This window comes from Penicillium riverlandense (assembly GCF_028828495.1).
Source record: "Penicillium riverlandense strain IBT 135883 chromosome Unknown utg000008l_segment0_segment0, whole genome shotgun sequence".
In the NCBI taxonomy this organism is placed as follows: domain Eukaryota; kingdom Fungi; phylum Ascomycota; class Eurotiomycetes; order Eurotiales; family Aspergillaceae; genus Penicillium; species Penicillium riverlandense.
The window spans coordinates 2,978,641-3,005,712 of NW_026643199.1; the positions used below are offsets into that span (position 1 = coordinate 2,978,641).

At 53.4% G+C, this 27,072-nt stretch overlaps 17 protein-coding genes across 17 annotated transcripts; 4 read left to right on the forward strand and 13 right to left on the reverse strand.

Annotated features, from left to right (window-relative positions):
• Window positions 1–1,211: 1,211 nt before the first annotated feature.
• N7474_010161 (uncharacterized protein) lies at window positions 1,212–1,715 on the reverse strand (the record flags this gene model as incomplete). The annotated part of the gene is made up of 2 exons (XM_057201571.1): window positions 1,212–1,532; window positions 1,674–1,715. The coding sequence occupies 2 exons, from the start codon at window positions 1,713–1,715 to the stop codon at window positions 1,212–1,214; spliced, it is 363 nt and encodes a 120-aa protein (XP_057049558.1).
• A 108-nt stretch (window positions 1,716–1,823) lies between these two features.
• On the reverse strand, window positions 1,824–2,057 carry N7474_010162 (uncharacterized protein; the record flags this gene model as incomplete). Its single annotated transcript, XM_057201572.1, has 2 exons — window positions 1,824–1,903; window positions 1,958–2,057. The coding sequence occupies 2 exons, from the start codon at window positions 2,055–2,057 to the stop codon at window positions 1,824–1,826; spliced, it is 180 nt and encodes a 59-aa protein (XP_057049559.1).
• A 33-nt stretch (window positions 2,058–2,090) lies between these two features.
• On the reverse strand, window positions 2,091–3,554 carry N7474_010163 (uncharacterized protein; the record flags this gene model as incomplete). The annotated part of the gene is made up of 2 exons (XM_057201573.1): window positions 2,091–2,198; window positions 3,390–3,554. 2 exons carry the CDS (start codon window positions 3,552–3,554, stop codon window positions 2,091–2,093), a joined length of 273 nt encoding a protein of 90 aa, XP_057049560.1.
• A 143-nt stretch (window positions 3,555–3,697) lies between these two features.
• N7474_010164 (uncharacterized protein) lies at window positions 3,698–4,528 on the reverse strand (the record flags this gene model as incomplete). Its single annotated transcript, XM_057201574.1, has 1 exon — window positions 3,698–4,528. One exon carries the CDS (start codon window positions 4,526–4,528, stop codon window positions 3,698–3,700), a length of 831 nt encoding a protein of 276 aa, XP_057049561.1.
• Window positions 4,529–5,015: 487 nt separating this feature from the next.
• On the reverse strand, window positions 5,016–6,271 carry N7474_010165 (NudC domain-containing protein; the record flags this gene model as incomplete). The annotated part of the gene is made up of 3 exons (XM_057201575.1): window positions 5,016–5,340; window positions 5,659–5,960; window positions 6,029–6,271. The coding sequence occupies 3 exons, from the start codon at window positions 6,269–6,271 to the stop codon at window positions 5,016–5,018; spliced, it is 870 nt and encodes a 289-aa protein (XP_057049562.1).
• A 221-nt stretch (window positions 6,272–6,492) lies between these two features.
• On the reverse strand, window positions 6,493–7,084 carry N7474_010166 (uncharacterized protein; the record flags this gene model as incomplete). Its single annotated transcript, XM_057201576.1, has 2 exons — window positions 6,493–6,994; window positions 7,062–7,084. 2 exons carry the CDS (start codon window positions 7,082–7,084, stop codon window positions 6,493–6,495), a joined length of 525 nt encoding a protein of 174 aa, XP_057049563.1.
• Window positions 7,085–7,395: 311 nt separating this feature from the next.
• Window positions 7,396–7,668, reverse strand: N7474_010167 (uncharacterized protein; the record flags this gene model as incomplete). The annotated part of the gene is made up of 2 exons (XM_057201577.1): window positions 7,396–7,466; window positions 7,536–7,668. The coding sequence occupies 2 exons, from the start codon at window positions 7,666–7,668 to the stop codon at window positions 7,396–7,398; spliced, it is 204 nt and encodes a 67-aa protein (XP_057049564.1).
• An 812-nt stretch (window positions 7,669–8,480) lies between these two features.
• Window positions 8,481–10,619, reverse strand: N7474_010168 (methionine--tRNA ligase MES1; the record flags this gene model as incomplete). The annotated part of the gene is made up of 4 exons (XM_057201578.1): window positions 8,481–9,046; window positions 9,105–9,718; window positions 9,771–10,427; window positions 10,483–10,619. The coding sequence occupies 4 exons, from the start codon at window positions 10,617–10,619 to the stop codon at window positions 8,481–8,483; spliced, it is 1,974 nt and encodes a 657-aa protein (XP_057049565.1).
• Window positions 10,620–10,764: 145 nt separating this feature from the next.
• Window positions 10,765–11,304, forward strand: N7474_010169 (Yae1 family protein; the record flags this gene model as incomplete). The annotated part of the gene is made up of 1 exon (XM_057201579.1): window positions 10,765–11,304. One exon carries the CDS (start codon window positions 10,765–10,767, stop codon window positions 11,302–11,304), a length of 540 nt encoding a protein of 179 aa, XP_057049566.1.
• Window positions 11,305–11,776: 472 nt separating this feature from the next.
• Window positions 11,777–12,941, reverse strand: N7474_010170 (MYG1 family protein; the record flags this gene model as incomplete). Its single annotated transcript, XM_057201580.1, has 2 exons — window positions 11,777–12,809; window positions 12,856–12,941. The coding sequence occupies 2 exons, from the start codon at window positions 12,939–12,941 to the stop codon at window positions 11,777–11,779; spliced, it is 1,119 nt and encodes a 372-aa protein (XP_057049567.1).
• Window positions 12,942–13,509: 568 nt separating this feature from the next.
• N7474_010171 (ICE2 family protein) lies at window positions 13,510–14,888 on the forward strand (the record flags this gene model as incomplete). The annotated part of the gene is made up of 2 exons (XM_057201581.1): window positions 13,510–14,031; window positions 14,085–14,888. 2 exons carry the CDS (start codon window positions 13,510–13,512, stop codon window positions 14,886–14,888), a joined length of 1,326 nt encoding a protein of 441 aa, XP_057049568.1.
• A 1,280-nt stretch (window positions 14,889–16,168) lies between these two features.
• N7474_010172 (endosulfine family protein) lies at window positions 16,169–16,804 on the reverse strand (the record flags this gene model as incomplete). Its single annotated transcript, XM_057201582.1, has 3 exons — window positions 16,169–16,561; window positions 16,626–16,709; window positions 16,769–16,804. The coding sequence occupies 3 exons, from the start codon at window positions 16,802–16,804 to the stop codon at window positions 16,169–16,171; spliced, it is 513 nt and encodes a 170-aa protein (XP_057049569.1).
• A 316-nt stretch (window positions 16,805–17,120) lies between these two features.
• Window positions 17,121–17,900, forward strand: N7474_010173 (SAM-dependent methyltransferase; the record flags this gene model as incomplete). Its single annotated transcript, XM_057201583.1, has 4 exons — window positions 17,121–17,421; window positions 17,486–17,503; window positions 17,568–17,797; window positions 17,844–17,900. The coding sequence occupies 4 exons, from the start codon at window positions 17,121–17,123 to the stop codon at window positions 17,898–17,900; spliced, it is 606 nt and encodes a 201-aa protein (XP_057049570.1).
• Window positions 17,901–18,486: 586 nt separating this feature from the next.
• On the forward strand, window positions 18,487–20,485 carry kexA (serine-type carboxypeptidase kexA; the record flags this gene model as incomplete). The annotated part of the gene is made up of 3 exons (XM_057201584.1): window positions 18,487–18,665; window positions 18,725–19,085; window positions 19,136–20,485. The coding sequence occupies 3 exons, from the start codon at window positions 18,487–18,489 to the stop codon at window positions 20,483–20,485; spliced, it is 1,890 nt and encodes a 629-aa protein (XP_057049571.1).
• A 214-nt stretch (window positions 20,486–20,699) lies between these two features.
• cia1 (iron-sulfur cluster assembly protein CIA1) lies at window positions 20,700–21,941 on the reverse strand (the record flags this gene model as incomplete). The annotated part of the gene is made up of 1 exon (XM_057201585.1): window positions 20,700–21,941. One exon carries the CDS (start codon window positions 21,939–21,941, stop codon window positions 20,700–20,702), a length of 1,242 nt encoding a protein of 413 aa, XP_057049572.1.
• A 502-nt stretch (window positions 21,942–22,443) lies between these two features.
• N7474_010176 (uncharacterized protein) lies at window positions 22,444–23,356 on the reverse strand (the record flags this gene model as incomplete). The annotated part of the gene is made up of 4 exons (XM_057201586.1): window positions 22,444–22,612; window positions 22,663–22,740; window positions 22,796–23,144; window positions 23,236–23,356. 4 exons carry the CDS (start codon window positions 23,354–23,356, stop codon window positions 22,444–22,446), a joined length of 717 nt encoding a protein of 238 aa, XP_057049573.1.
• A 423-nt stretch (window positions 23,357–23,779) lies between these two features.
• N7474_010177 (IQ calmodulin-binding motif domain protein) lies at window positions 23,780–26,764 on the reverse strand (the record flags this gene model as incomplete). The annotated part of the gene is made up of 1 exon (XM_057201587.1): window positions 23,780–26,764. The coding sequence occupies one exon, from the start codon at window positions 26,762–26,764 to the stop codon at window positions 23,780–23,782; it is 2,985 nt and encodes a 994-aa protein (XP_057049574.1).
• Window positions 26,765–27,072: the final 308 nt, after the last annotated feature.

Below are 27,072 nucleotides of genomic sequence, written 5' to 3' on the forward strand. Positions count from 1 at the left end.
TACTGAGACTCTAATCAGGAGGCCAGCATCGATGCAGGAAGCATAGAATTGCTCATCCCACCGATACGCTCTCTATACACTCCGCTCATAGATAGTTGTCACGCCCTGTCTATGATGAGAGATTGAGCGAAGGAGAGAATATGAGATCTGGCCAGATAGTCGGACTGACCAGGCAGTCTGAGCGCTTGTTTGGGATGTTTGTTGACAGGTGTTCTAGACACCCAACAGACCATACAAGATCAATACTATAGCTATTTTTATATTCTTATTTACAAATTTACCTGAATACCGCTAAGAACAGGGGGTTCAGGGCTAGAGTAATCGTAATAGCTTAGCGTGCTTCGGGATGGGGTTCCAGAAAGAATCTATGAGAGTAACGTGGTGAAATTGATTTCGATCCATCCTGTACTGTACCATTTGGGGATGTGTCTAGACAGTCCCATGGGCACTGGTTTTGAACAGAGTCATATGAATTATTTGATCTCGCAGTGATCGACGGGTTTGGAGGCATGGTAATTCATCTAATATTTGTAAATTTATAAAGATATTCTAGTTGAAGTATTTTAGGCAGGCACGTCACCATCGTCAACCAGAGCAGCAGCTTCCGTATATTTAACGCGCTTTCCAGCCATGCATTCCTTGCCAGCGTTATTCCATCGTCTATTCCCTGTCACACAATTTGTCCGAGGCTCCTCTATCGAATGTGCATCGTAGAAATGACGTTGAAGATGAGAGATATCCGCATATCTCCTCCCCACACAGCAAGGATGCGGACATGAGACGTCGGTCAATGATCGCAATGGTCCCAGATGCACGTCAATGTGGTTCAGAAGGGTCGCTTTGTTTAACCACTGCTCAAATCTCTCGTCTGCGTTTTTTGTTCGCGTCGCCTAAGCAGAACTGACAAAAGCCTGGTGCGAGGAGGGTATACCTGAATGTCAAAATCCCACACCGTGGATGTAAGTCACTTAGGTGGCATTAGCAGTGTTGAATCTAGGAATTCTCGTCATGAAAAAACTGAGCACAGAGATAGCAGAACTAGAGGGACTCGCGCTGTACTCGTCGATGTGCGCGTTTGTTGTTTCTGTACCGCTGTTGATAGGGAGCGCCATTTAAAGATCTCCGGCATTGCAAAATGTGCTTTGCCTTTCCCTATAGTGGGATTCTTTCTTGAGTTAGCACCGCCTATAGTATTATTTAGAGCAGTGTACTCACTCAGACATAACCTTTGAGCATGTTAGGCAACTTCCATCTTTAGGTGACATTCCGGGGTAATATACGGTCCGCTCTGTAGATTTACAAAGCATGACTATATCGTTTAAGCACCGTCGACTAGTCTCGCTATCTAAAGTCGTTTTCTTAAATAAGTTTACTCGGAGCCGGGCGCGTTCTAGTAGATACTTCTCGAAAATCTCGAAAAGAGGAGTTGTGTCGCGCTCGAGGAAATCGTTTCTAGAGAGATATTCCTCGTATGATGCTTCCCACCACCTTTTAATAAAGTCCGATCTCCTCGCGCGTAATCGTTTGGCTTTCTAGTTATAGAGCAGAGACCTTTTAAGTATAAGCTCATTATAATCCTTAGGTTTGCCGTCGATCTCCTAGGTTAGATTGTGGATTCTGTCGTTTATCGCGATGATGTCGTCTTTAGCTTTAAATTACGCGAGAGTAGCTACGTCTAGTTTTTGAGGGGCGTTCACGTCTCGATAGTGCGCCATGCTTAGTTCTATATCTCGGCATTCGAAGTCAGATTCTAAATCATAGTATATAGCTTAGATATCTAATGCTTTAAGGGAAGACTAGTATTTAATATAGGTATCGTGGTTCTAGTGGTCTAATGCCTGCCCACGAGTCGCTTCGGATGCCTTAGCTGATAAGATGTTAGTATAATAGACCTCCTTCCCTACTAGGATAACTTATGGTCAATTTTATTTGCGACACCTCCTCGGATCCTATATACCCGTTCGGAAGCAGGCTCGTTCAGCCAAGCTCGCGAAGTTATGACGCAACGAACCAAAGGTCAAGCCTTTGCTCGCATGAGGCCCTTCGGGAGTAATCATCCTAAAGAACGCAAGATTTTTCACATTCTCATTCTAGTTAAATATTAATAACTCTCTGCCTTTAGGAGGTTTCGTGGCAAGAACTTGCTCTACGATATCATAGCCTTTAAAGGCACCGTCGGCAACACCGTGAAGGATGGCCTAGAATACAAAACTTATCCTTAGGATAGGATGTTTATTAAACCAGTTCGTAGGTCTTCAGTCATCTTATAAGCATAGAATTTAGAAAAGTACAAGCGATCCTAAGACTTACGAGGTCGCATTATCACGATAACGGAATCCCTTTAGAAACTCGGAAACAATTATTACCTATCGCTTTAAGCCACCACTATCTCTGGTCCGTTTAACCTAGAATTTAATATGCTAGCGAGAGCTTATTAGCTTAATAATAGTCATAGGGTGATCGAAGCAAGACAAGGCAAACCCTATAGTATAGGCATTCGTTATTATTGCTATAAGCACTTGACTCGACCCTTACACTAGCTCTTACACCAGATCCGGCAAAGATAGAAAGAGAGCTCCTAGTCTGTACTCTCGCTCTCTTGTGCTTATAGTTGTGGCAGCCGTCTATGAAGAGGTGCCTCTAGAGTATATCTATATCCTTTGCCGTCACCATATATCGCTCTCTAGGCTTCGTGCACAGACTATACTTCGGCGTTAGTTCGTTCCGGATAAACTAGAGATACGTAAGAAGCCATCCACCGGAAGGGAAGAGCGCGGGGTTTTATATTAAGGACATCGTTTTTGAGTTCCTCTAGAAGAGACCTCGAAGTTTCGCGCTCTCATTTCGATGTGAAACTAGTAAACTTATGACACGCGGTCTTTTAGTTGAAGTGATTCTGGCGATGTAATAACGAATTCCGCGAAGAGTTTAAGTTGTTAGGGCGTGGGATCGGGGTCATCTTTAGAGAAATTCGCGTCTGCTGCTTCGTTGCGGGACAGTCTCTATCTGGTTAATGTTAGAGAGCATGGTCGATTTCCGCTGACTATACACTGATAGAGCCTAGTTTAAAGCCGCTTCTTCATATTTTTGAAGTGTCGCTAGTGTAAGTGCACGGTGGGAAATGGTATTGTCCCTATGTTCCCGCTCTTCCTAGTACTCTTGTGTGAATCCACGTGACGCGGCACGTGCAATGCGCTCTTCAAGAGCTTTCTAGATCTTTAACTCGGTAGACATCGTGACTGTGGGATCGGTAGAGAATTGATGAAGCGATTAAGGGGCCCTGGTGTGTAAATTTATCTTCTAAGTGGAGGGGGATCAGCTCCTCTCACCCCGTTCTCACGTCCATCACCCCGGTCCTCGGACTTCTCACCTATATCACCCACACTCACCCTAGGACCCATTGCATCCGCTGTTTTAGGACGGCAGCGGTATCGAGGGCGCTTTGAGAATTGGCCTTGCACAATAGGCGGCTTAAGTACGGCTGAGCGGACGGGAAGTCCTGTTCTCCACACCCTATGGTCGCATGTATCAGTTTTGGAGTTAGTTATGATCATACGCTAACTACAATGCCAGCCGACCTCCCGTAAGAGTAGAGACCATTCCGTAGACGCGGAGCAAGGAAGGGAGGAAGAGCAAGTCAGAGCGGGACGGACGCAGGCCCGTTTTTCATTTCATGAATAGTTGTGTATATCCCAGCTTAGGGCAGAGTGAGATCCGCCTCTAATTCAATACATGTCTGCTCCTGCACATGTCGAAGAATATATCCGCACTGCTCAGCCGGGAACTCCAATAAGCGTAGCACCAGCGGATCATCACTATCCTCCAGTCGCATACAGATAGCAGTACACTCCGACCGAACGCGCGCATCGAGCCACCACAGATTAGTACAGCACATCAGCGCCAGCCACCACGCCAGAAGAATCATCGCGGGGGTTTCTTTCTGCAGTAAACACTGCTGGTATTCAGGCTCCAGTCTGCCGACCCAATTGAAGTATTTCCTGAAACATGGGGGTTTTTGTTCGAGCGGAAGAAATTGCATCAGCATGCGAAGCGGCCATAAATATGGGTTATTGGCTAGGGTGGACGCCTCGGTGATCCCGCAGAGATCTGCGAGATCAGGATCCAGACCAACTCGTCCCGGCCGGGAGTCGTCAAAATCAAACGAGGGGTCGTCGCGCACTTGCATGAAATGCGAGAACCACATACTCTGCGGCAGCCACTGGTTTGTCCGTTCCAGGAGGTACCGCATTCCGCCTTGGAGGAACAACCAGTTCAGAGAGGTGGGATCGTCGCTGAAGACGAATGATTCTCGCGGGTTGTACTCCTTTAATGTAAACGACTGAACGGTGATAAGCATGCAGGCTGGGTAGAGCTTGTCCATGTTGGCCTGCGTGATGCAGGTGGCGACCTCCTTCGAGTATTGGGTTACAGCTTGTTGCCAGTGAAACGCTTCCGCCACGCGGTATCCGCTATTGTCGTGCGATATCTGGCAGATGTGCGTCGTTGCCACTGCTATGATGGCATGCATGAGAAACGGAGTCTAGGAATGATCAGTTATTTGATGCTTTGTATGCATAATAACGGAGGATCTGACCTCGAAGGCAAGCTTTGTCATTTTGGTCAGCATCATGTCTGTCACTGCGTCTGGGGCGCTGATGGTGGATGCTGTGGCATTGTGGAAATGCTGTAAAGCTGCGACACTACCCAACCTTTCCGAGGCGCCTGTCAGCGGTTTGGCCGTTGGGAGTGAGAGCAGGTCATTCATCCGCTCTGCGACCAGGAGCAGAGACATGGACGATGCCAGGCGGTCAATGGAGATTAGTTGAGGGTCATGTTCGATGAATCTGGTGATGATGTTTTGTTTATTCGGTGGGCGCCTGGGTTCGCCGGTGTAGTCGCACTCGACGCCATGTTTTTGGCATTTCACACAATAGGGTTTTGTTTCGTCACACTGGGCCAGTCAATTGGCTATGGGCTTTTTCGAAAAAGATAAGAAAAGAAAAGAGACAAGTTGCCTACCTTGACTCGCCGTTGCTTACAATTCGAACAGCCAGCTCGAGACTTGCGATGTGGTCGACGAGCGTGGTAGCTGCGTTCGCTGGGGTCTTCTGTCGGGACTTTTCGCGCTTTATAGTTCTGGACTCGGAATACGCTTTGCTGTCCTTGCATAATGCCGGATGTGGATAATGTACCGCGCTGCTGTGCGGGATGGACAACCTGGGAATATAGCCGGAATTAAGGGACCTCTGTAGGCTTGATCCCAGTTGGTAGTTGCCCGTCAGCCTGTGGCTCAGCAGACGGTGCTGAGGCAGTGTCAAATTCAGCCCTGTTGTTTCATGGCTGTGACATGTTGATGAAGATGTAGCCTAGGGGCGCGGTCCAGGTGGAGAATGGCGAGACCAGAACGGCAACTCTCGTATTCGGCCCAGCATCAGTCATCATCGGGGGAGGTACGATTAAGCTCATGATAGATGTTTTATGGACAATGATTCATTCAGAACGCCTAATGCACATGATTCATACTTCATACACTCGGTTCTGGTATCTATCCTAACCCATCTTGGCGTTCGAAAAATCCATCTCTGTACACAGTTAGTAAACCGGACCCATATTGGACCAAGAACAAAAGAGCGCCTACCAGGATGATCCGCCTGAAACTTCTTGAGGAGATCCATCTTCTTCTGCTCATCACTCGTCATCCCGCCCGTCTCCTTCTGCCGCTGATCATACATCATCTTCTCGACCATCGCCCTGGTCTCGCCGTCCAAATCGCCCAAGCTCGAGTTCTCTGGCGTGATCTTGCTGACATCGATCTTCGGGGCGGTCGTCACGACGTGCGGCCACCATTCCATCTTGTTCACCTTGTCTAGATGGATATTGACTTCCTTGCCCGGCGGGGTCGGCGTGGTCTCCAGCGTCCAGGAGGATTCGTCAACGACGACCGGGTGGGGGAAGTCGCCCTAAGAATCATTGAGACTCAGCATTTCCATTCCACCGTCGCGTAGAATTACTGATTGCCAGGACGCACCTCGATGATCGCCTCCTGCCCCTTGATCGCCACGCGGATCTTGCTCTTGGTCAACACCACCTCCATATCGCGGCCCTTGATGTTGGCGGGGATCGGGGCGGTCAGGTCCACGTCGCGGATGGACTGCGTCCATTTGTACGGCAGCTGCGCCTGCTCGGCGGCTTCGCGGGCTTTGCGGTCTTGCTCTTCACGCTCACGGGCGGCCAATTCAGCGGGGGACGGGTTTTCCGGTTCGGCGGACATGATGGTCGTTTGGGAGGATTGTTGGTGAGGGAAAGTGAGTAAGTGCGATGTGGGGGAATTGGAAGCTGTTGATGCCTGAGGCAGGAGCTAGACAGAGCATAACAAACTCAACTATACTGACACTGCTAGATAGCTACCGGCAAGACAAACGCATTGTTGCTCAATAGTATATCCGCTTGTTATATTTGTCTATGGCAAAATAATCCCTGCTCTTTCTTCCCTCACCCCGTTGTTGTTGTTGTCGTGGTTGTTTTCGTATGCTCAGCCATGGCCGACTCGAGTTTACTCATCGTCACTCCATCGGGTCCCAGTATCGCCGCCAGAGTCAAAAACAGGGCCTCGGGATCATCCACCGCAACAGTCCATTTAGCCGGTCCCTCGTTGTTATTATTCCATGTCAACGCCGGGGCGCGAGACCCAGGGGCATGCTGGTTGTTATTGCCCGCCATCCACTGCTCAAACCACGGCAGGATGATCATCTGCATGACCAGCGAGGTGACTAGTGAGCCGATAAACCATTGCCGGCTGCACCAGGATAGAATGGCGGTCGCCCGGCGCAGGCCAGTGTCCAGCGGACGGGGTAAGACCAGGCCTGGGAGGCGCAGCTGGGACACTTGCCATATCACGAGCGCCGCGAGGGCCGCGAGAAGCGCCCCGCTCAGCAGGACGGTGGCATTCTGGACGGTGGCCCGGAGTGGGAGGGACCCATCATCGTCATACTCGCTGTGAGTTTGTTAGTGTCGATTCAATGTGAGCAAGGAAGGGTGGGAGCGGCTCTGATTGGACTGACTCGTGTTGTTGACCGACTTTCATGATGACATGCTCTAGTAAAAGCAAGGGATACCGACTCCACTTGCTCGTAGTATAGTAGGAGTAGTTGACTACTAGCGGGATGGTGGTGACAAACAGTTGGCCCCTTTTCGAGATAACCCGTTCAGGCCCCTCCGATACGAACAAGTGGACGATCAAGAATAATCCCCGTCAATTCCTAGTGTATTCCATAAAACTGTCTCTCCCGGTTCCGATTCCCCGGTCTCCTGTAACGATGCAATGAAACAATAATCATCCCTAAAATCCCAGTAACTCCAACTCTAGTTCAATCATCATGTAATAAATGAAGTCCGCTATCGAGATCCCTTCTGCTGTTGCTGTTGCTGCTGCTGCGCCTGCTGCAGGGCCGCCTGGCGTTCGTTTTCTACATAGCCGTTCATTCACCTGTCAGTGCGCACCCTGCATATGACAGATAAATAGTTCTATTACATACCTCGGATCTGCTTAATCTGCCTATCGGTGTCTTTGATGAGCTCATCCCATTTCCTCTGGTAGGCTTGAATGTCCTCCAGGTTTTTCGGTTCGGGGTTGAGGTCCTGGTTGGTGTCCTTCTTGGATTGGTCCATACTGGGTGTGTAGTAAGATGGAAGACGGAAGCGAGATGGTGGCAGATAAGGTACTTCTGTTTCTGGCTCTGTGCAGAAGAAACGAGAACTAGATCCATTCTTCGGATACTGGTCCCCTTTTATAGATCTTTAATTCCACCTCTTCCATGGTTATCATCATCATAATCTTCCTTAATCTCCAGTGTTTGCTGGAGAATCGGTCACGAGCACCCCCAACTTGATCTCCGGTCCAAGTTTTGCATCGTGAAGTGTTCACCGACTCCCCCCCTCCCTGGCTTATTTCCCGCCTAACCGCTCCCGGAACGGGCTGTGTAGCCCGTCCAGCACAGCAACCCAACATCTCCCTAAAAAACCTTCACCCCCCGGTTAAACCCCGGGGACCAGGATATTTCTCCACCAGCTGTGATTGGTATTTCTTGTGCCCCTCTTATCCTACCTGCCCATCTTGGCTAACCGTGAATGTCTATAGCCCCCCCTCGGTATAGTTCTTGAATCCTGCGCATGATGTCAGTCAGCCCGTTTCCAAACTACAGGGATGCCGTTCCCCCGGGTGTCCCGCCCCCCGACGCCCCGGACCAATCGGGGCAGTGGGCTCTACTTCCGCGCCGATGGTACGAAGGTATCGAGTCTAAAAGTACGCTAATTTCCAGCAGGACTATATCGGCACTCCCGGAGATTTAACGACTAGATATCATTGGAAACAACACTTCATCCTATAACTATTTCTCCCCTATGCCATGCCCAAAAGATACCCAACCATTATTCACTCAAATCATGCGCCGGAATCCCACACCCGATGAAATCTACCACGACTACGACGTCGGCAGCGTCACCTGAGACACGCCATCGGCGATCTTCTCGACCGCCTCGTCGTCGTTGACCTCCGTCGCGACAGTCGGACGCTCAGCACCGGCACCGCCCTTCGCGGACGCCTCGACGCCACCCGAAGGTGGAGCCGGGCCCTTGCCTTTGTCCTTCTTCTCCTTCTTCTTCGCCTTACTAGCGGCTTTCTTCGCTGCTAGTTTGGCGGCTTCCTCTTCCTTCTTCTTTCGATCCGCTTGAGAGCCACCAAACATTTCGCGCCACTCATCTGCCTTCTTCGGATCGATCCGCGAGAACAGGTATTGCGCCTTGCCGATCTTGTGACCCGGCTTGAGCGCCGTTGGCTTCCATCCGTCCTTAATGCTCTCCAGACTAGGGATTAGTAGGAATGGTGCATCGAGTTGCTCCAAGATCGACCTGGATGATGCAGGCATGTACGGCGCAAACACGCTAGATAACAGATAGATCAGGTTTAGGACAGTGCCCACCACAGCGGCGGCCTGCTCGGGCTCGTTGGCAATCAAAGCATTGTCGAGCCGATTGGCTTGGATCAGACCTAGCAAGATGTCAATGACTCGGACGAGGCACAAGTAGTTCCGCGGGAGACGACTTACCATTGCCGGCTTCGGCGATCTTCATAGCCGTGTGCACACCGGCGCGCAGGTGCACGCTTTCCATCTCACCAATATACTGGCGGGTCAAATCCGTCACCTCCTTGAGGAAGTCATTGAAGACCTCTGTGTTCGGAACTGTGAATTCGGGGATGACCGAGTCGTACTTGGCAGCCACAATCTTCACCACGCGGTTGACCAGGTTGCCGTACTTGGCCAACAGCTCGCTGTTGTTGGCTTCCACAAACGAGCGCCACTCAAATTGCGTATCCCCAGTCTCGGGCCGGTTCTTCAGCAAATAGTACCGCCACACGTCCGGGGGCACACCGGTCTGCTCCGCAGTCGTGCCAAATACACCAACACCGCGGGACTTGCTAAACTTCCCGCCTTCGTAGTTCAGATATTCCGTGGCGCTCAGATGATGCAGCATGGTCCACTTGTCCTTGGTTCCGAGCTGCGTAGCGGGGAAAATGACGGAGTGAAATGGCACGTTATCCTTGCCTAGGAACTGGTACAGTTGCACGTTCTCCGGGTTACGCCACCACTGCTCCCAATCCTTTGTGTAGTTGGCTGTGATAGACGGATAGCCAATGCAAGCCTCGAACCAGACATAGATCCTAATCGGTGTCAGCAGGGAGTCCATCATTAGATAGCAATCAATCAGCTCACGTCTTGCCAGTTTCATAGCCCTTCAGCGGGACAGGCACACCCCACTTCAGATCTCTTGTGATCCCACGGGCCTTCAACCCCTCCTTGAGCCAGGACTCGGTGATGACGCGCGAGTTCTTGGGCCAAACACCCTTTTCGATAGCAGGGTGCACCCACTTCTCGATCTCCGGCTGTAGCTTATCAAGCAGCAGGTAGACGTGTTTCGTCTCACGGCGAACCGGAGCTGCCCCGTCGAGCTTGCAGCGGGGCTTGATCAGATCAAACGGATCTATGAGATTGCCACATTTGTCGCATTGATCACCACGTGCGTCTTCGTAGTGGCACCGGGGGCATTCTCCTTCCACGTAGCGGTCTGCTAGGAACGAGCCGTGCTGTTCGCAGAAGGGTTGTTCGGAGGTCTGCTCGGCTAGACACCCGTTTTCGTATAGGCGCATGAAGATGCTCTGCGTGATCTCCGTGTGCTGTTGTGTCGGAGTGCGGCCGAAATAGTCGAAGCCAATGTCGAAGAACTTGTACACTTCCTGGTGAATGGCATTGTACTTGGCGCAGAGCTCCTCCGGCGACATCTTTTCCTCTAGCGCCTTGGTTTCTGTCGCAGTGCCATATTCGTCCGTACCACAGATGTACAGGGTCCGTCGACCGCAGGCCTTGTGGTAGCTAGCGACCGGATCAGCAATGAAGCTATTGAGGGAAGGTAGGGTTTGAGTCATACCGCGAAAACACATCCGCACTGAGCACCGAACCGATGACATTGCCCAGATGTGGCACATTGTTGACATAGGGCAAGGCCGAAGTGATCAGGATATTCCGCTCGCCGTCCTTGGGCAGGATGGGGTCTGTTGCGGCCATAGTGAGTGGTGGTGGTGTGGTGGTGTTGAAAGAGGAAGAAATAATGGAGGGGCTTAGTTAAGGAAAATCAAAGAAAGTGGGCTGTCACTCGGACTCACGAGAGCTACCCGCCCCGTCGGTTTTCCCACCTCCACAACCACCCACCATGGAGTCCCTTCTCGATAGCCTCCTAGATCTCGAGGAGCAGTTCTATCAAGAGGGCTATGATCTGGGCGCCGCGGATGGCACAGAGGCTGGGTACACTGAAGGCAGCGTCTTCGCCGTTGAGAAGGGCTTCGAGAAATTTGTCGAGATGGGCCGACTCTACGGCAAGGCCCTTGTCTGGGCTCAGCGACTGACCAAAGTCTCTCACGATCAATCGACCAGCGAATCGGACATTCTGGATCCCTCCCTCTGCCGAGAAATGCCCACCCTCCCCGCGCACAGTGCGCGCTTGACCCGAAACCTCCAAACGCTTCTGGAGCTGGTCGACCCTGCTTCGTTGGATATGTCGAATACGGAAGAGGCGGTCAACGATGCGGATGAGCGCTTGAAAGGTGCTGCCATGAAGGCGAAGCTTATCCAGCGAGCAATGGGTGAGCGTGAGGAGATGCTTGGCGCTCGTGTTGACGCCAAGGAGATGTCGGCCTCGGGCGATGGATCCGGCAGTATTGAAGATATCAGCTCGTTGAACGTGCGCCGCTGAACTACTTGTGCGAGAGCAAACACCAACCTTTTCAGCTCGACTCGCACGGATCTGTATTGGTCTATGGATTCGATTCCAAAGACGAAAGCCTCGAAATTTCCGACCCACGCTGAAAATGCCACTGGATGAGAACCTACGAGACTATGTTCAATACTCTCCCGAGGACACCGGACCAGACCACTTCTGCAGAAGGATATTCTGCACCTGTGTTTGAATGCCTGTCGAAGGTCAGTTCGCAACAAGGAGTCTGCGCAACCAGCTCTAGACCAATCCATTCCTCCATGGAGTACAGACGATGAATTCCGCGACAGTCAACCTCAATAGAGGAGATCCGGTTACGTGTCCATGGAAATCGGGATGAAGTACGTAAATGTGCTTTGATCTTTGATATCATATAATTCAAAAAATTCATAACCCATCCAATTCCCATAACTTTTTTTGGTTTACTCCGTATCCTGTGCAATCTACCACTTTACTGCTCAAGACTGCGGACGGCCATGGCCATCGCGCCCTCTCTGGTCTGATGCCCACCTATGAACCCACTGGCGTGCACAAAGACGGCACCCGCCGGGATCTTAGTCTGGCCAGCCTTCTCGGCCTCCGCAGCCATAACACCATCCAGATCCTCGTCGCGCACGCCTCGCCAGGCCTCTGGGAGGGGCTTCCGCGAGACAAAGCTGCTCTCCGAGACGGAGACACACTGCACGCGCCACTTGGCTCCCTCTGTCGCGTTCTCCGGGTATAGAACGTAAAACACCTCGGCCGTCGGATCGGCCTCTTCATCCCCTGACGACTCCTGTTCGAAGTTGTACAGGTGCTCTTTCCAGGGCACACCACCCTGCGGCAAGACAATAATGCGCCCGGACGGATGGACTTCGCGTCGCGAGCTATAGGCGGACCCAACCGTTATGCGGGCCGGGAGCCACGACGTGCTCGCGTGGTGCAGCTTCCGCGCGAACACATTGCCGATCAGCGTGCTCGCCCGGCCGAACAGGCTATCCTCATCCTGGGGCTCGCCCGGCGGGCTGGTCGGGTCGGGGTTGTTCAAGTCATTCACAATCGAGGCCAGGGTGACACCGCCATCCTTGAACCGCTTCTCGAGACGGGCGGCCGCCACCGCCGTGGGGTCATATACGGACACGCCGTTGTCGTTGGCATCAATGGCCTCGATGAAGTCCGTGTACAGTTTCTCGTACAGCAGGTCGACATCGGCATGGTCCTGCGGCAGGGACATGTGCTGCGCGATGATTGCCCGTCCGAAGTGCATATAGACCAGCCCTGCGGAGGACAGCTTGGTGGCGTGCTGGGGGAATGTGGTCGTGAAGGTCCGCTGGTGGTGATCATACCGGTTGCTGGCGGGGTCGTACACGCCGCCCACATCGACGACGGTGTGGCATGTTTCCAGCTGGGCGGGGTCGCGGGTGCGGATGAGCGGCGAGGATGCATAAGAGGGTAGCAAGCGCAGCAGATAGACGGCCAGAGCCTCGTCCGCATGGAAATGGCCGCTGCTGTTGTCAGTAATTGCCGGTCAATAGCGAGGTCCAACCTCACTTGTGTGTCCCGATTAAGGGGGAGCCCGTCTTGAGCTTCTTTGCAGTTTGCTCGGCCATCTTAAAGACTTGTCGCAAGCGCAGCATGTACTAGTTAGGTCGTTTGCCTTGGCGGATTCGGATCTGGGCTGGATGAATGGGGTTGCAACTTAGGGCAGGGCTTGGAGCTAATCACGTGATGTCAGAGCTTTAAGCTTCCGGAAGGGGATGTATCGGTACTTGGGCCACTATGTAATCTGGCGGGTCATCCGAAGTACCAGTACATCGATACTATGCATCTGCGAGTGGACCATGGTCCAGCAGAGTGAGTAACTGAGCTGACCGCCAGTCTGTCTCTGGGAATGCCACTCACTATAGTTACCTGCAAACTACATACCTACACTTTCTCTTTCATCCAGGGGAAATCCACGACACTCGCCAATGAGCATCAACCGACCCACGTGAAGAGATAAGCTCGATTGGAGAAAAAGAAAAATACCATCGTGTGCCCCCCTCTTCTCTTCTTCTCTATTGCTTCTCTTTTATCATCATCATCTCTCTCCCCGGAATAATCCTACCACCAACAGACCATCCGATCACGTCGTTGTCATCTCTCCTCCCTTGCGCGGCGCCCGTTCCACCCCTCCGTCGCGTCTCCCCAGCGCGACCCGGTCCGATGTGGCTCTTCCGAGTCTGCTCGTCGGCCTTCTTCCTCGCCGTCACCGTCTCATCCATCCCACTGGCCTTCGATGTGGGCGGAAAGACATGTGGCCTGGCCTTCTCGCTCTCCCTGGCCATCTTCCACTTCCTCTTCTCCCTGCTGAAGCTCACCACCCCCGAGCGCTCGTGGTTCCGCTCCTCCGTGATCGTCGTCATCCGCTCAACGCAATGGATCCTCGTGCCGATTCTTCTGATTTGGTCGCTGAATCGGTTTTCAGCCGATGCGGACAGCTCGGGTGGTTGGGTGGAGCGCACGTTTAGTGAGAACCGCGCACAGTTTTCTTCCCTGCAGGAATGGCTCTTTGGGCGCGATGGCTTGGTCGAGACCGTGACGCTGGGTAACTGGGACAGACTGCTGCGCTGGTCGACTCCCGTCTTCCAGCTGGCGGAAGGGTTCTGCAGTCTACTGGTCATCCAGGCTGCCGGGCAGATTACCCGGTGGCTCGTGAATCGAGGCGGACGGAGCGACAGCTGGATGGTACGTTTCTGTCCCCTTCACTTTCAGCCACCACACAAGCTCACCATTCACAGATCGGTCTACTAGTTCTCTCTGCAACGATTATTTCTAGCTCTGTCTACTTCCTGTGGCGCGTTTTGCAATTCCCCGAGATCTCCAACGTCGATGCCGCCTTGATCGGAGTTTCAATCACATGCGCCGTCATCCTGTGCGCCTGGGGGATAGGCAGTGGGCGCGGAAACCCGGTAGAAAGCTCTCTGCTCTTCGCCTACATCGTTCTCTGCATCTACCAGATCTTCACGGACTACCAACCATCCCACCCGGTGGAGCAGGTCCCGTCACCGTCGCAGGCGGGAGACTTTCCTCCGCTTCCGCCCATTTTCATGGCGTCGTACAGCACGCTCATGCATGCACTGTCTCTGCTGCCATCGATCATCCACGCGGCGGCCAACGTGATCACAGCCGTCTTCAGCGCCGTGACCCCATCCGTTTTGATCTCGCTCGCGTACCGGCTTTTTGTATTGTACGCATCAACGCGCATCATCCCTGCGGTCCGTGAATCTGGCGCCCGCGCTCTATCGCAGGAGGCCTCGATCGACGATGACGATGCGGCTGGTCAGGTGCTGGGCTTCCTGAGCTATTTCTCACCGACCATCCTCATCGCTGTGTACACCAGCCTTCTGATGCAACATTTCTCATCGGCTTCGCAGGCCATGGGCGGCAGCGGTGAATGGTGGAGTAGTCAAGGCGGCGGTGGAGGCAATCTGTGGCGCTGGATCAATCTGCCTTGCACGATGGCTCTTTACGCAGTTGAGCTGTGGCTCGGGGAGCACAATGATCTCGACAACGGCCTGGCAGGCCACTGGAAAACCGACTGATTCATTTTCTTGTCCGGGGGGATTCCAACTGTGCAACTCTGGGTTTTCCGACAGAGACACACGACTCTGGAAACCACGGGCACAGTAACTCCCCCCTTTTCTCTCTCAAATCCCAACCGGCCTTCTCGTGGCAACCAGTAATACCACCATCCACGACCCGGTCCTCACGCGCAGTCAATGGAGACACAGTGCTCGATCGACAGAGGACTACAATAACACCCGCCAGGCTATGATCTCCTGGCCTCTCCATCCCGCCACTGCACCGCGACTCCTTTGCCCTTGGCCTCCCCGTCTGCCCGATGCCATCTGCGTGCGATTATATCTTGCCCCCTTAGAGCCCTAACAGACGACACCTGCCCATATAGCTCTGCAATTCCCGAGGCATAATCATGCTATTTATGTAGCACACCCTTTCCCCTACATCCACCTTCTTCCCCTGTCATCCCTTGTCCCGGAAAGGCCACCCTCCCATCCACATCCCTTTTCTCACGTCACGACCGATGATACCATCATCTCCTTTCATTGCTATCCCCTTCTTGTGTCATATACCCCCATTTGTCCGGTTCTTCTCTTTAATCAATCAATACTGCCCTTTTTTGCTCCACACTACACCGCAGCTTGCCTGGCGATCTGAATCGTTGTTTCGCTTTTTCTGTACTGTGTACATAAAGAGACCTAGATGTAATTTCTTTAGGATTTCTCTCATCTGGCATCTTGCTGGCTGGGTCTTAATTGAACTCGGCTCTAGCCCCGACAGATATCTAGTCAGACTAGCAGTCTCCGACAAGTTCGCAACGCCTCTTCGCCCTTATGGGAAGTATGGAATGAAGGTGATCTCTCGAGAGTATAAACATGATTGACATAATAACCATAGAACGTACTTGGCATGCAGGCAGGCAGTAGACAAGAGAATCAACACAAGATCATCAAGAAATGCAAAAGTCCGGGTCATTTTCCTTTGTTGGAGAGAACAAAGATATCAACTGACTAGAAGAAAACACAGGAAAGGCCAAGCCAAGCCAGAACACATGAAGAAAAGAGTACCGGATATGAAGAGACATCATGAGAATGGGAAAACAAAAGTGCAGATGATGATAAGAGGACTGGTAAGGGGAAGACGATCAAAAACCGACTAATCGAGGCTGGATTTTCCATCTCCCTCAATGAATGTCCTCCACTGGCGCTGTCCCGCAGTGCACCCCTTCCACGCAAAGAAAAAAACACATCCCATAGCGCCAGGCTTTTGAACCGAAAAACCATACACCCTCCACCCGTCCAGATCACCGGCGGATGGGCACGCCCTCCCTCGCAGGTGGGGGACTCACACTCGGCTCGTTGCCATCCTTGTCCTGGGCTGTGGAGGAGGTCTCGCCCTCGCCCGCACTCGACTTGCGGTGCAGGAAGCTGCCCTCCTTCACGGGACTGCGGCTCTGGAACCCGACCGAGCCCGGGTGTCCGCTCATGCTGCCGGGGATCTGCTGGCCCCCTTGCGCACTGATGCTGCCGCCGTTGCCGCCCGCCGCGGTAGTGTTGTTGGCGCCCGGCGAGGTCGAGGTCAGGTGGGGGATGTTCTCGGGGACCGGGTGGCGCGACCCGATGTTGGTGACGCCCACGTCGGAGGCTTTGCCGGCTTTGCTGAGGGCGTAGTCGCCCGAGTCGAAATATTTGCGTTCCTGGATTTCGAGAGCAGGTTGTTAGAATGAAAGTAACTGGGAGGGAAGGGGGTCCGAGGCGTACCTTGAGCTTGTTCTGGAGGAGGTCTTTCTTGGTGGGCATCTTGCCGTACATACGGAGAAGACGCTGCTCGTCTGGGCTCAGGGACTTGGGGGTCATAGGTCAGCGATGATTCATGTCACATAGGGAGGTGGGCAGTGGCTCACGTTGATGTCCACCTTGTTCTGCTGGTGCGGATTCATGGTGGGCAGGTTTGGATCTCGGATCTCAGCGGGCGGGGATCTTAGTGGGTTGGAACAGGGAAAGAGGAGATGAGAATCAGAGGAGATGGGTTGAAGGAGGGAATGGTGGACGATGAGAGTATGTAGTTATTGCGAAGAAGAAGAAGAGTTGAGAGAGTGAAGTGCAGTACTAGTGAAGTGAAGTGAAGTGGAGTGGAGAGAGAGGAGAGAGAGAGCGTATCGATAACCAACCAAGCACTCTAGTTAGTTACACTACGTAGGTCAGTGGGCCCCACCTGATTTTCTTCGCATCCATCCATCTATCTTCACCAGAATAATGCCTGCCTTTGTGGTCGAGCACCTGGATCCAGAGCTGGGCCCCTGGTCCACCCTTGAATACGCCTGCATCGCTCGTGAATCCCATGCCAATGGCGCTCGCTTCTTGCTCAGTTCGGTGCCCGCCGAGCTGCAGATGCCCGCCGAGCTGGCGGCCACCCAAGGACTAGAGGTCGAGCAGCGCAGCGTCGAGAACATCTTCGCCAAGGACAAGGTCTGTCTGCTCGATCCATCTGCTCAGGTCGAATTAAGCCCCGAGGATGGCGACCATTTCGAGGTCTTCCTGTTCGGTGGCATTCTGGGTATGCTTTCTTCTCGCTCCCCCCAGAAAATTGGATGATGGACTAATCAGTGGGACAACTGCAGGCGATGATCCGCCTCGAGGTATGTTTCAGCATGTTTCACCGACAATGGCAGCCAGCGGCTGATTGTTTCGTCATGTATCTAGATCGTACCTCTGAATTGAGGAAAAAGGGCTATGTCGGCCGCCGCCTGGGGCCTAAACAGATGACCACCGACACGGCAGTCCGAGTCACCCGCATGGTCGTCCAGGAGAAAGTGCCGCTGGAGCAGATTCCCTATGTCGACTATCCCGAGCTGCACATCAACGAGCACGAGCGGACGGAGATGCCCTTCCGCTATGTGGTAGATGCCCAAGGCCAGCCGATCATGCCGGATGTGAGTACTCTACCGATGCTACACGATCGAATATTAACTGTGTCAGGGCATGGTGGATCTGATCAAGAAGGACGCCGACAAGGGCGTTGGGGATTTGTTCTGATGGAAATAAAAATAAAAATAAAAATAAAATAGAATCAAGCCATGAATATACGATAGACCAGAGAGATTGGATTTGCCTTTGAAAGAACCCAATCTCCGATACGGATTGTCTATACAGTCACTATTGGGGCTGTTCTGTGCGCTCCCTATACTGCCTCGATCAACGAGGGACGGGGAGTCCAGACCGGATCCGGGAGACAATAAAGGGCGAAGACAAAGAAATGGTATGGTATTGTGGATACCATACATACCCCGTGAATAAATGTAAAGTACGCGTAATGACAGAACCAGACGGGCCAGGCTGTTCGCTCCGTCATTTCTTCAACTTGCTCTCCTTCTCACGCTGCGCATCCATCCTCCTCTTGACACTCGATTCACCTCCTTCCACATCGCCCCTGATTATTATTCTCTTTCTTGTCTTCTCTTGTCTGCCTCTACACCTTCCGCTCGTTCCGCCCGATCCGTCACCGGATTCGATGACAACTTAGGCTCGGCACCTCCGAGTCCGCCACGGACCATCCCAAGCCTCCCCTGACCCTTTTTTGGTCTCATAATCGAGCGCATCTCGCACTGGGGGATTGTCAAGCATGTTTTTGACCCCCTCCCACGTTGGGCCCAAGGTGGGAGGCGCCTTTGCCATGCTCGCGTGGACACTCTCCCTACTGCTGCTGCTCAGCCCATTGGCCGCAGCGGCCTCTGCAGCGGATTATTATGTGCACTCATTACCCGGGGCGCCGGATTCGCCTCTCTTGAAGATGCATGCTGGGTGAGTTTTACTTTCTCTCCTCATCCTACGAAGGTTATCTAACCGGTCAACTTCCACAGCCATATTGAAGTCGACCCGGAGCACAACGGCAACCTTTTCTTCTGGCATTTCCAGAACCGCCACATTGCCAACCGGCAGCGAACAGTCATCTGGTTGAATGGTGGTCCCGGATGTAGTTCTATGGACGGCGCGTTGATGGAAGTTGGCCCTTATCGGTTCAAGAACGACCAGAAGCTGGTGTACAACAAGGGATCCTGGGACGAGTTTGCCAACTTGCTCTTCGTCGACTCTCCGGTCGGCACAGGTTTCAGCTATGTCAACACGGATAGCTTTATCCAAGAATTGGATGTCATGGCCGCTCACTTCGTTGTGTTCTTGGAGAAGTTCTTTGAAATGTTCCCCGAATACGAGAAGGATGATGTATGTTTTTTTTGCCAGACCGAAAACTTCTTCTGCTGACTGGGCGACAGATCTATTTGGCCGGCGAATCATACGCAGGCCAGCATATCCCATATATCGCCAAAGCCATCCAAGAGCGAAACAAGGCTATCAAAGGAAGCGATGCAACTCACTGGCCGCTTCAGGGTTTGTTGATCGGCAACGGCTGGGTCTCACCCAAGGACCAGTACCCGGAGTACCTGCCCTTCGCCACTCGGGAAGGTCTCGTCAAGGAAGGAACCTCAGTCTACCATAACCTCGAAGTCATGCACAATCTTTGTATGACCAGGTTAGAAGCCAATGGGGCACAGAACAAGATTAGTATTCCTTCTTGTGAGAATATCGTGAGCAAGATCGCCGAGGTCGCCGGCGAGACTGGTAAATGTCTCAACATTTACGACATCCGTCTCCAGGACGAGTTCCCCGCGTGTGGCATGAACTGGCCTCCAGATCTCAAATCGCTGTATTCTTACTTGCGACGTGAGGACGTGACCAAGGCACTGAATCTCAATCCGGCGAAGCAATCTGGCTGGGTTGAATGCAACAATGATGTGAGCAGCCACTTCACTGCCGCCAATTCAGTCCCCTCCGTCAAGCTGCTGCCCAGTCTTCTTGAATCCGGGATCCGGGTGCTGCTGTTCAGCGGCGACCAAGACATGATCTGCAACCACCTGGGTACCGAGTCCCTGATTCACAATATGAAGTGGAGCGGCGGGAGCGGCTTTGAGACTGCTCCCGGCGAATGGGCCGCGCGCCATGACTGGACCTTTGAGGGCGAGCCCGCCGGTATCTACCAACACGCCCGCAATTTGACCTACACGCTCTTCTACAACGCCAGCCACATGGTGCCCTTCGATCTGCCCCGTCAGTCTCGCGACATGCTCGATCGCTTCATGCGCGTCGACATCACCAGCATCGGTGGCCAGCCGGCGGATTCCCGTATCGACGGTGCCAAACTCCCGCTCACCTCCGTCGGCGGCCACCCCAACAGCACTACTGCCCAGAAGCAGGAGAAAGAGAAGCTGAAGCAGACCGAGATGCATGCCTACGCCAAATCTGGCGAGGCCATCCTGGTCATTGTCATCATCGGCGTGTCGGTCTGGGGCTTCTTCATCTGGCGCAGTCGCCGTTCCCCCCAAGGCGGCTACCGTGGTGTGTATCATGATGACTTCCAGAGCGGCTCTGTGCTGGACCGTTTCCAGAATAAACGCTCTCCGGGAGCAGACGTCGAGGCTGGTGACTTTGATGAGGCCGAGTTGGATAATCTACACTCGCCCGGTATCGAACGTGACCAGTACGCCGTCGGCGACGACTTCAGCGATGGCGACGACGATGACCGCCCGCACCAGGCTGTTGGCAGCGAGACCCGTCATCCCTTATGATCTGCATTCTGTCATCTCTGCGCGGTGTATATTGGGATTTTTAGTCTACGTCATTTCTCGTGTTTGCGGCCGAGTGCATTGTACAAAGGGGATGGTGTCTAAACGGTGTTGCTTTTTATTTCTCTTCATGAGATAAATATATTTATTTGCATGATTGCTTTCACATTTTCATATCTTGTAGGCTTGTCCGTAGATATAATACAGTCTATCAGGCTCACCGCTGCAGTGTCCACACCTTGACGCTGCCATCATCCGCCGTCGAAACCAGGACTTCTTCATCCGTGCCGCCCTCCGCGTTACGGTCCGCCCGTTTCGTCCAGACAACATGATTGATCTCGTAGATTCCATGCGCACCATCCACAACAGCCAGAACCGCCCACTCCGTCCGCAACGGCGCCTCGGTTGCGGCCACCACCCGTTCTTCGTAGATCACAATCCGCCCATCTGCGCCAGCAGAAGCAACAAGACCAGTCTGCCGACTCCACGCCACCGCATAGATGGCCAGTTCATGTGCATGCGGCAGCACCGCCTCCTCCTCCCACGTCTCGTCCGACCCCGTCGGCCGAATAATACTCGGAATCCCCGTCATAGCAGAGGAACTCATAGCGGGCTGCTGGCCCTCCTTCGGCTGGCGGGTCCAAACACGCACAGTGCGATCATCCGAGCATGAAATCAGTCGTGGACCGGAGAGAGAGCGCTGCTCGCGCCATTGATCGCGCTGCTCGGCGGACGGAAGTGTAGGCGTATTCTCCACCCCCTCCCAATCTAGAAACCACACCGTGCCCCCATGGCCCCGGATGCAAGCAACTTGTCCCCAATCATCCAGATCCTCGCGCCACACTCTGATCGTGTCGTCGTAGCTTCCGGAAGCGAGGCATTCTTCCGTGGGATGCCACGCAACGCACTTGACATCCCCATCATGCTCCTGCATCACCGCCACGGTCTCGAAATTGTCGTCCCCATCATCCAGGTCCTCCCAGATCCAGATCGATTTGTCGCGCGAGCAAGTGGCTAGTAACATTCCCGACGCAGACCAGGATAGCGACTTGACTTCGCTGTCGTGTCCGTCTAGGAGGACAGCGAAGCGCCACTCTTTTTCTTCTTCGTCAGAGGCATCCGCATTCAAGTCGCCGTCCGCAGCCGCGCCGGTGTGGTTGGTTTCATTCCCGTATTTGTCCCATCGTCGCCAGATTCCCACTGTGGCGTCGAAACTCCCCGTTGCGAGCACGCTTTCGCCTTGCAGATGTGGTTTCCAGGCGCAGGTGCGCACGCTGCGCTTGTGGCCGTCGGAAATTGTGGAGAGGAGTTTGAAGTTTGTGAGCGAGTAGATGCGGACGGTCTTGTCGGAGCTGCAGGTTGCTACGATGGGGAGGGTCGGGTGCGGTGCGGTGAGCCACGTCCGCTCGGGGGACGCGGGTGTGAGGTCGGCTAGGTGGGAGAGGTGTGGCTTGGCCATGTCTGGAGGAGGGAGAAGAGTAGGGAAGGGAAGGGAGGAAGAGGAGGAGAGTAGCAGGAATGGTTGGTGGTGGGGAATTTTTGCCGGGTTGGTGGTTAGTGGGGACTGATTAGATAGCGGCGAGAAGTATAACTACAACGCATTATGGTTTACTCGGTTTACATGGATTGATTGGGACGGCGGTGGTTCACTGATTACCCCCTGACCACCGGCTTGGCCAGGTGCCAGAAGCATGCCTTGACCGAAAGACCATCGTCGTTGTTGTCCACAACGGCAGAGTATTCCACTCTCCGTTGATCTCGATGTGGCGCAGGAAAAAATTGTCTTCTCGTAGGTTGAATGGAACCATATGGGATCGTCTGATCAATCAAGCTAGTTTGTCAAAAGCAGTAGTATAAGCGACATGTATCAATGCCCTTTGATCTCTCCTGGGTTTGCAACCATCCCTGTCACCACCTCAAGCAAGGAAATCGTTCTGGGCATGCAACCACTCCCACTCTTGTCACCACCTCCAGCCAGTGTGTTGGTCAACTTGGAGATCCGTCGCCATATTGGGAAGGTACTTGTCCTGCTTGTAGTCATCTAGGACCAGAGAAAAAATAACGAAGTAGTTGTCTTTCCATTTCGTATCTGTGTCGATGCGGGCAGCCTGACTGAAACCGGAGATTTTGCTGCGTATCATTAGCGTGAGATTGTAAGGGATAGAGTAGAATGTACTTACACATCACTTGTGTCCTTGTTGAGTATGATCTTTGAAGAGGACGACAAGACCGGCTTGTACCCAGAACTCAGAACTTCCCTAGCTTCAGTTAGCCTTAAATACATGGTCAGAGTCGATGTATTCAGTAACAAACTCGAAGGCTTTTTTGAAGTTGTCACGGATGAGCCTCCGCTTGTTGTAAGGAAAACTCCAGAAATACTCCTCATCTAGCGGCTCTCCTTGGACCTTTTCCCATACAAGGAAGATGATATATCCGCCGGGGACAAGGTCGTCTGCGTCTTGCGTGCCGATTCGATATCCAAGGAGTTTGGGAGTGGCAGTGCGCCCTGTCTCTGTGAGTCCCTTGAAGGCCTCGAGCTCCACATGCTTTCGTGGCCCATGAGCCTGGGACTGACGGACACTTTGATTGTCAAGGCGAGTACCATCTAGAGGAATCTGTTTGTAGATGCGCATATAGGCAAGCTGGTTCTCGTTGCAGGCACCTGCAAGGCGACAAGAATATTTTCCAGCGGTGAATGCGGGGGCCCATGCCATCGGCGAAATCCTCTGGGCCGATCGGGCGTGGGTGCTCACTCAGCTTTTCGAGGATGATCCAGTCCCGTTCGGGGATGGTAGGAGCAGACCCCGAGGGCTTCGTGGTGGGTGTATTGATCTTTTTGCCATTCATCTTGGGAAGGAACTCCATTTCGTCCATGATGAACGGGCAAGGGCGAGATGGTGAGGAGTGGTGAAAAAAGTTGGATGAAGATAAAGATGGAGATGACGCCAAGGTTGTCAGGGCAAGTGAATTAAAGTTTAAAGTTTAAAGAAACGCAGGAACAGCTCTAGCAGTGACAACATTCTCTCCATAGAGGTAAATGTACATCAATAACTCTCGTGCATCCAGGAGGATATCTCCTGCAGTGTATTGTTCGCCCTATACACACCCATGCCAAATGATAAATAACGATAGAACCAATGAATGCCAGCCCATCCTCCCAATCTGGTCCGTCCTTCCACGACATGTCAAACCCAAAGATAACACCCAATGCCGAAGACAAATCAAATCGGAAAAACCAACAAGCCCCGAGAGCGATGATTATAGGATACGCAAATAAAAACAATGATCTAAAACGCCTCATTGTGACTGTGACGGTCCAAAGGCGCCACTAGCAGAAACACCTTCGCCGCATAGACGCTCATACACGGCTCCATGACAGAGCCAATCCACCTCGCGGACTTTCTCCAATTCTTCCACCAGCTGCCCGACTTCGCCGACGAATTCGGGCATCCCTGCTCCGGCGAGGCTCTGGCTGGCGGTCGTGGTTGCCTTCACTCGCTCAGAGGCGCTGGATGCGCTGAGGCGGGAAAGGACGTGGCTTCGGAGTCGAGAGAGGATAAGTCGGGCCACGGGGTCGGAAAAGCTAGGTGCAGGTGATCCGCTTCCACGGCCTGCTTGGGAATCATCGCCGGAGAATGATGGTGCGGAGTTCGTCTCGGTCGAGACTTCCACTGCGGCCTGCGGCGTAGCTACCCCGTGGGCTGTCGCGACGGGAGCAAGAACTCGTCGGATAGTGGCTGCTAGCTGTGCGCTTGCAGCGGGGGGCATAGGATGCGTGGACTCGAGAATCGACTGCACTCGATCCGCACGGATCTCATTGAAGTCCAGGGAGAGGATGCGATCTGCTTCGGGCTTCCATTGCGATCGGGCATCCCGTTTCAGCAGGTTCTTAGCGGTCAGCAAGATAGATGCCGTCGCGACAATTTGAAATGCCTTGGCATGCAGCCGTTCCAAACGCTGGCGATCAAGGGACAGAGTCTCAGGGATCAGATCCTCTGATACAGCGGCATTACTCAGCACCAGGTCTGCAAGACCCTGAGCATAGATCCGGGAGGCATGAGGCCGTGGCTCTCCGTGGATGTTCTCAGGATCCCGTTTCTTCATCTCATCGACAATGATCTTCCGATGAGTGCGCCAAAACCGTCGAGTCTTTCCTAAGCTGGCTGATCCGTCGCTCAGGGCCCGATCAAACGTTCGCTGTTCATACCCGGGAGCCTCTTGGATCAGCTGCGGAGCGGCCACCTGGATCATGAAGTTGGTGTGATCCAAAGAGAGCAGATCGATGATGCTCATCAACCTCACCAGTCGATCAATGGCATCACCGGACGTGTCCTCGGAAAAAGCGGTGACCTCCGGATCCCGGTATGGAGCACAGAGACGCGGCAAGATGCTGTTCATGAAGTTGAAGAAATTCTCATAGGAGAATGTACCAGCCTTGCATTGGCTCTCTACCAGCTTGGGATCCAGGACCTCGCTGATCAGCACATAGAGGGAATTGCCGGGTCGAAGTGAGCGCAGCAGACGGTCTTGGATCACCGTAGCCATGGCGACAGTCCAGTCTGTCCCAAACCCGGCCTCAATATCTCTCCGCATCATGTCACACATGTGCTTCATGATTTGTCTGCGGGGTTCGGTGTACGGGGCTTCCTCGATCTTAAACTCTTTGTTGATGAGCAACTCGTGCACTAGGACCCGATTCTCGGGCAGCGCGGTGAGAATCTTGGTGAACCGCTCATGCGGCGACACCCGTTGTTTGTCCAGCTCTTGCAAAACCCCAGAATCCACGTTGTTGAAGCTCTCGCTAATAGGCGATGTGACACTCTCTGTCAAGGCGTCTGTTGACGGCGCAGCTTCGGCAGACCGAGGAATATCTTGCTTGGAGGCAGCACGCTTCTTTTCCCGCTTGGCCTTCTTCAGCGCATTCCGAACAAGCTGCATCGCGCTGTCAGACCCGGCAAGCCGCTTGAGTCTGGCGAGGAGGAGAATCTGGTTTTGTCGGATGCCCTGTCGGTAATCCTCCGCAACGCCTCCGGCTTGGTCGTCTTTGACCGTCTGCCAGATAAGTTCTAATTCAACAAATTGCGCAAGCATAATCTCAATCAAGACAGTTGAGTCGTGCGACTTCCACGCATGGAATGCCGAAAAAAACACATTGTAGGATTCACACAATGTCTGAAGGTCGGCAGTGATGACCGTCGGTGAGCAGCAGCCCGATGACAGTAGCGCGATGACCTGATCAAAGGCCGCTAGCAGCTCCCGGGCCTTGGCGATCAGGTCCTGTTCCTGTTCGCCGTTGCTGCTCAAAACTTCGGTTGGATGCGTCACAATCAGATAGCTGCTGAGGAACGTGCGCACGGCACCCCGCTCACCCATCGCGCCACCTTCCATATCTTGTAGGCCACAGAGACGGAGGACTCTGGCCATGGTAGCCAGCACCTCTTGGTTGGAAACCAAGGCTCCGACCTCCTCAAAGGTCATGGCACGAATCCGGTCGACCGAGAGATTTAGGGACCGGAATTCCTGCATGACCATCTTTGCGTGATGAGTGCGCCAAACCCGTTGAATCTTCCGAGCCGCCTCATCCTGGGTCAGCGACTTGGTGACTGCGAGGGCCATTTTCTTCTCCTGCTCGGCAGGCAAGCTGCTCGTGCGTTGGCGGCGATGCGTTTGCTGGTAAAGCGTGCGGCGCTTCTCAGCCTCTGCGAATTTCTCCGCCATCTCCAGTCGCAAGCGGGCGTGCTCTGCAGCTTTCTTCTCACGATGATCCTCCGCCTTCTTCTTGGCCCGCTTGACTTGATCTTCGCACTTGGCAGCAATATCAGCCAGCAGACGCTCACGGGCCTGCTGGGCAGCCAATGCTCTCTCCTCGATGTGCAAATTCCGGGTAGCTGCTTTGGCCAACGCGGCGCGCAGCCTCACTTTCTCGGCATGTAAGGCGCGGTCGGCCAATCTTGCCTTGCGACTCTCCAGAATAGAGGTGCGGCGGAGGTGTTGGTCAATGTGATCGGTGCTCGGGGTGCCATTCGACGAGGCATTCGAGTGATGCGAATGCAGAGACGATATCGAGCTTCTCCGCGAGGAGGCAGCCGACGAGCGGCGCACTTTGCTGTTTCTGCGGTAGAACCGGGCGGCAATGTGTGGCGGGAGCGTCAACGGCGGCGTCTGTCCCTCGGCTGACATCTCCACGTCGGGCTCGTTCACAGGCTCCGGCGAAACGGGAGAAACAGAGCTGAGCGCAGCATCCGGGAGCTGAATCTCGATGTCTGAGTTGCGGCGGATCATCGTCTTAGACTAGGTAGAGAGCGCAACGCGGTCCCGGCCAGGGGAGATCACCGGCGGGGCAGAATCGACTGATAAGCGGGTCACACAGAGGGAGGAGGACGGTAGGCGAGGAGCCGTCTGTGGGAAATGTGGCGCAACAGCAGTATCGCTATAATCCGAGACTCACGGGCGAGAAAACGAAGGGAAGGACCTCCCAATCAAAGGGGGGTGTTTTGGCTTTGATAAGGGTTGGAGTTGCGGAGAGATCCGTGCTCGTTTCAGAGTTGGGAGTTGAGGAGTAAAAGGACGAAGGCGAGAGATCAGGGGAG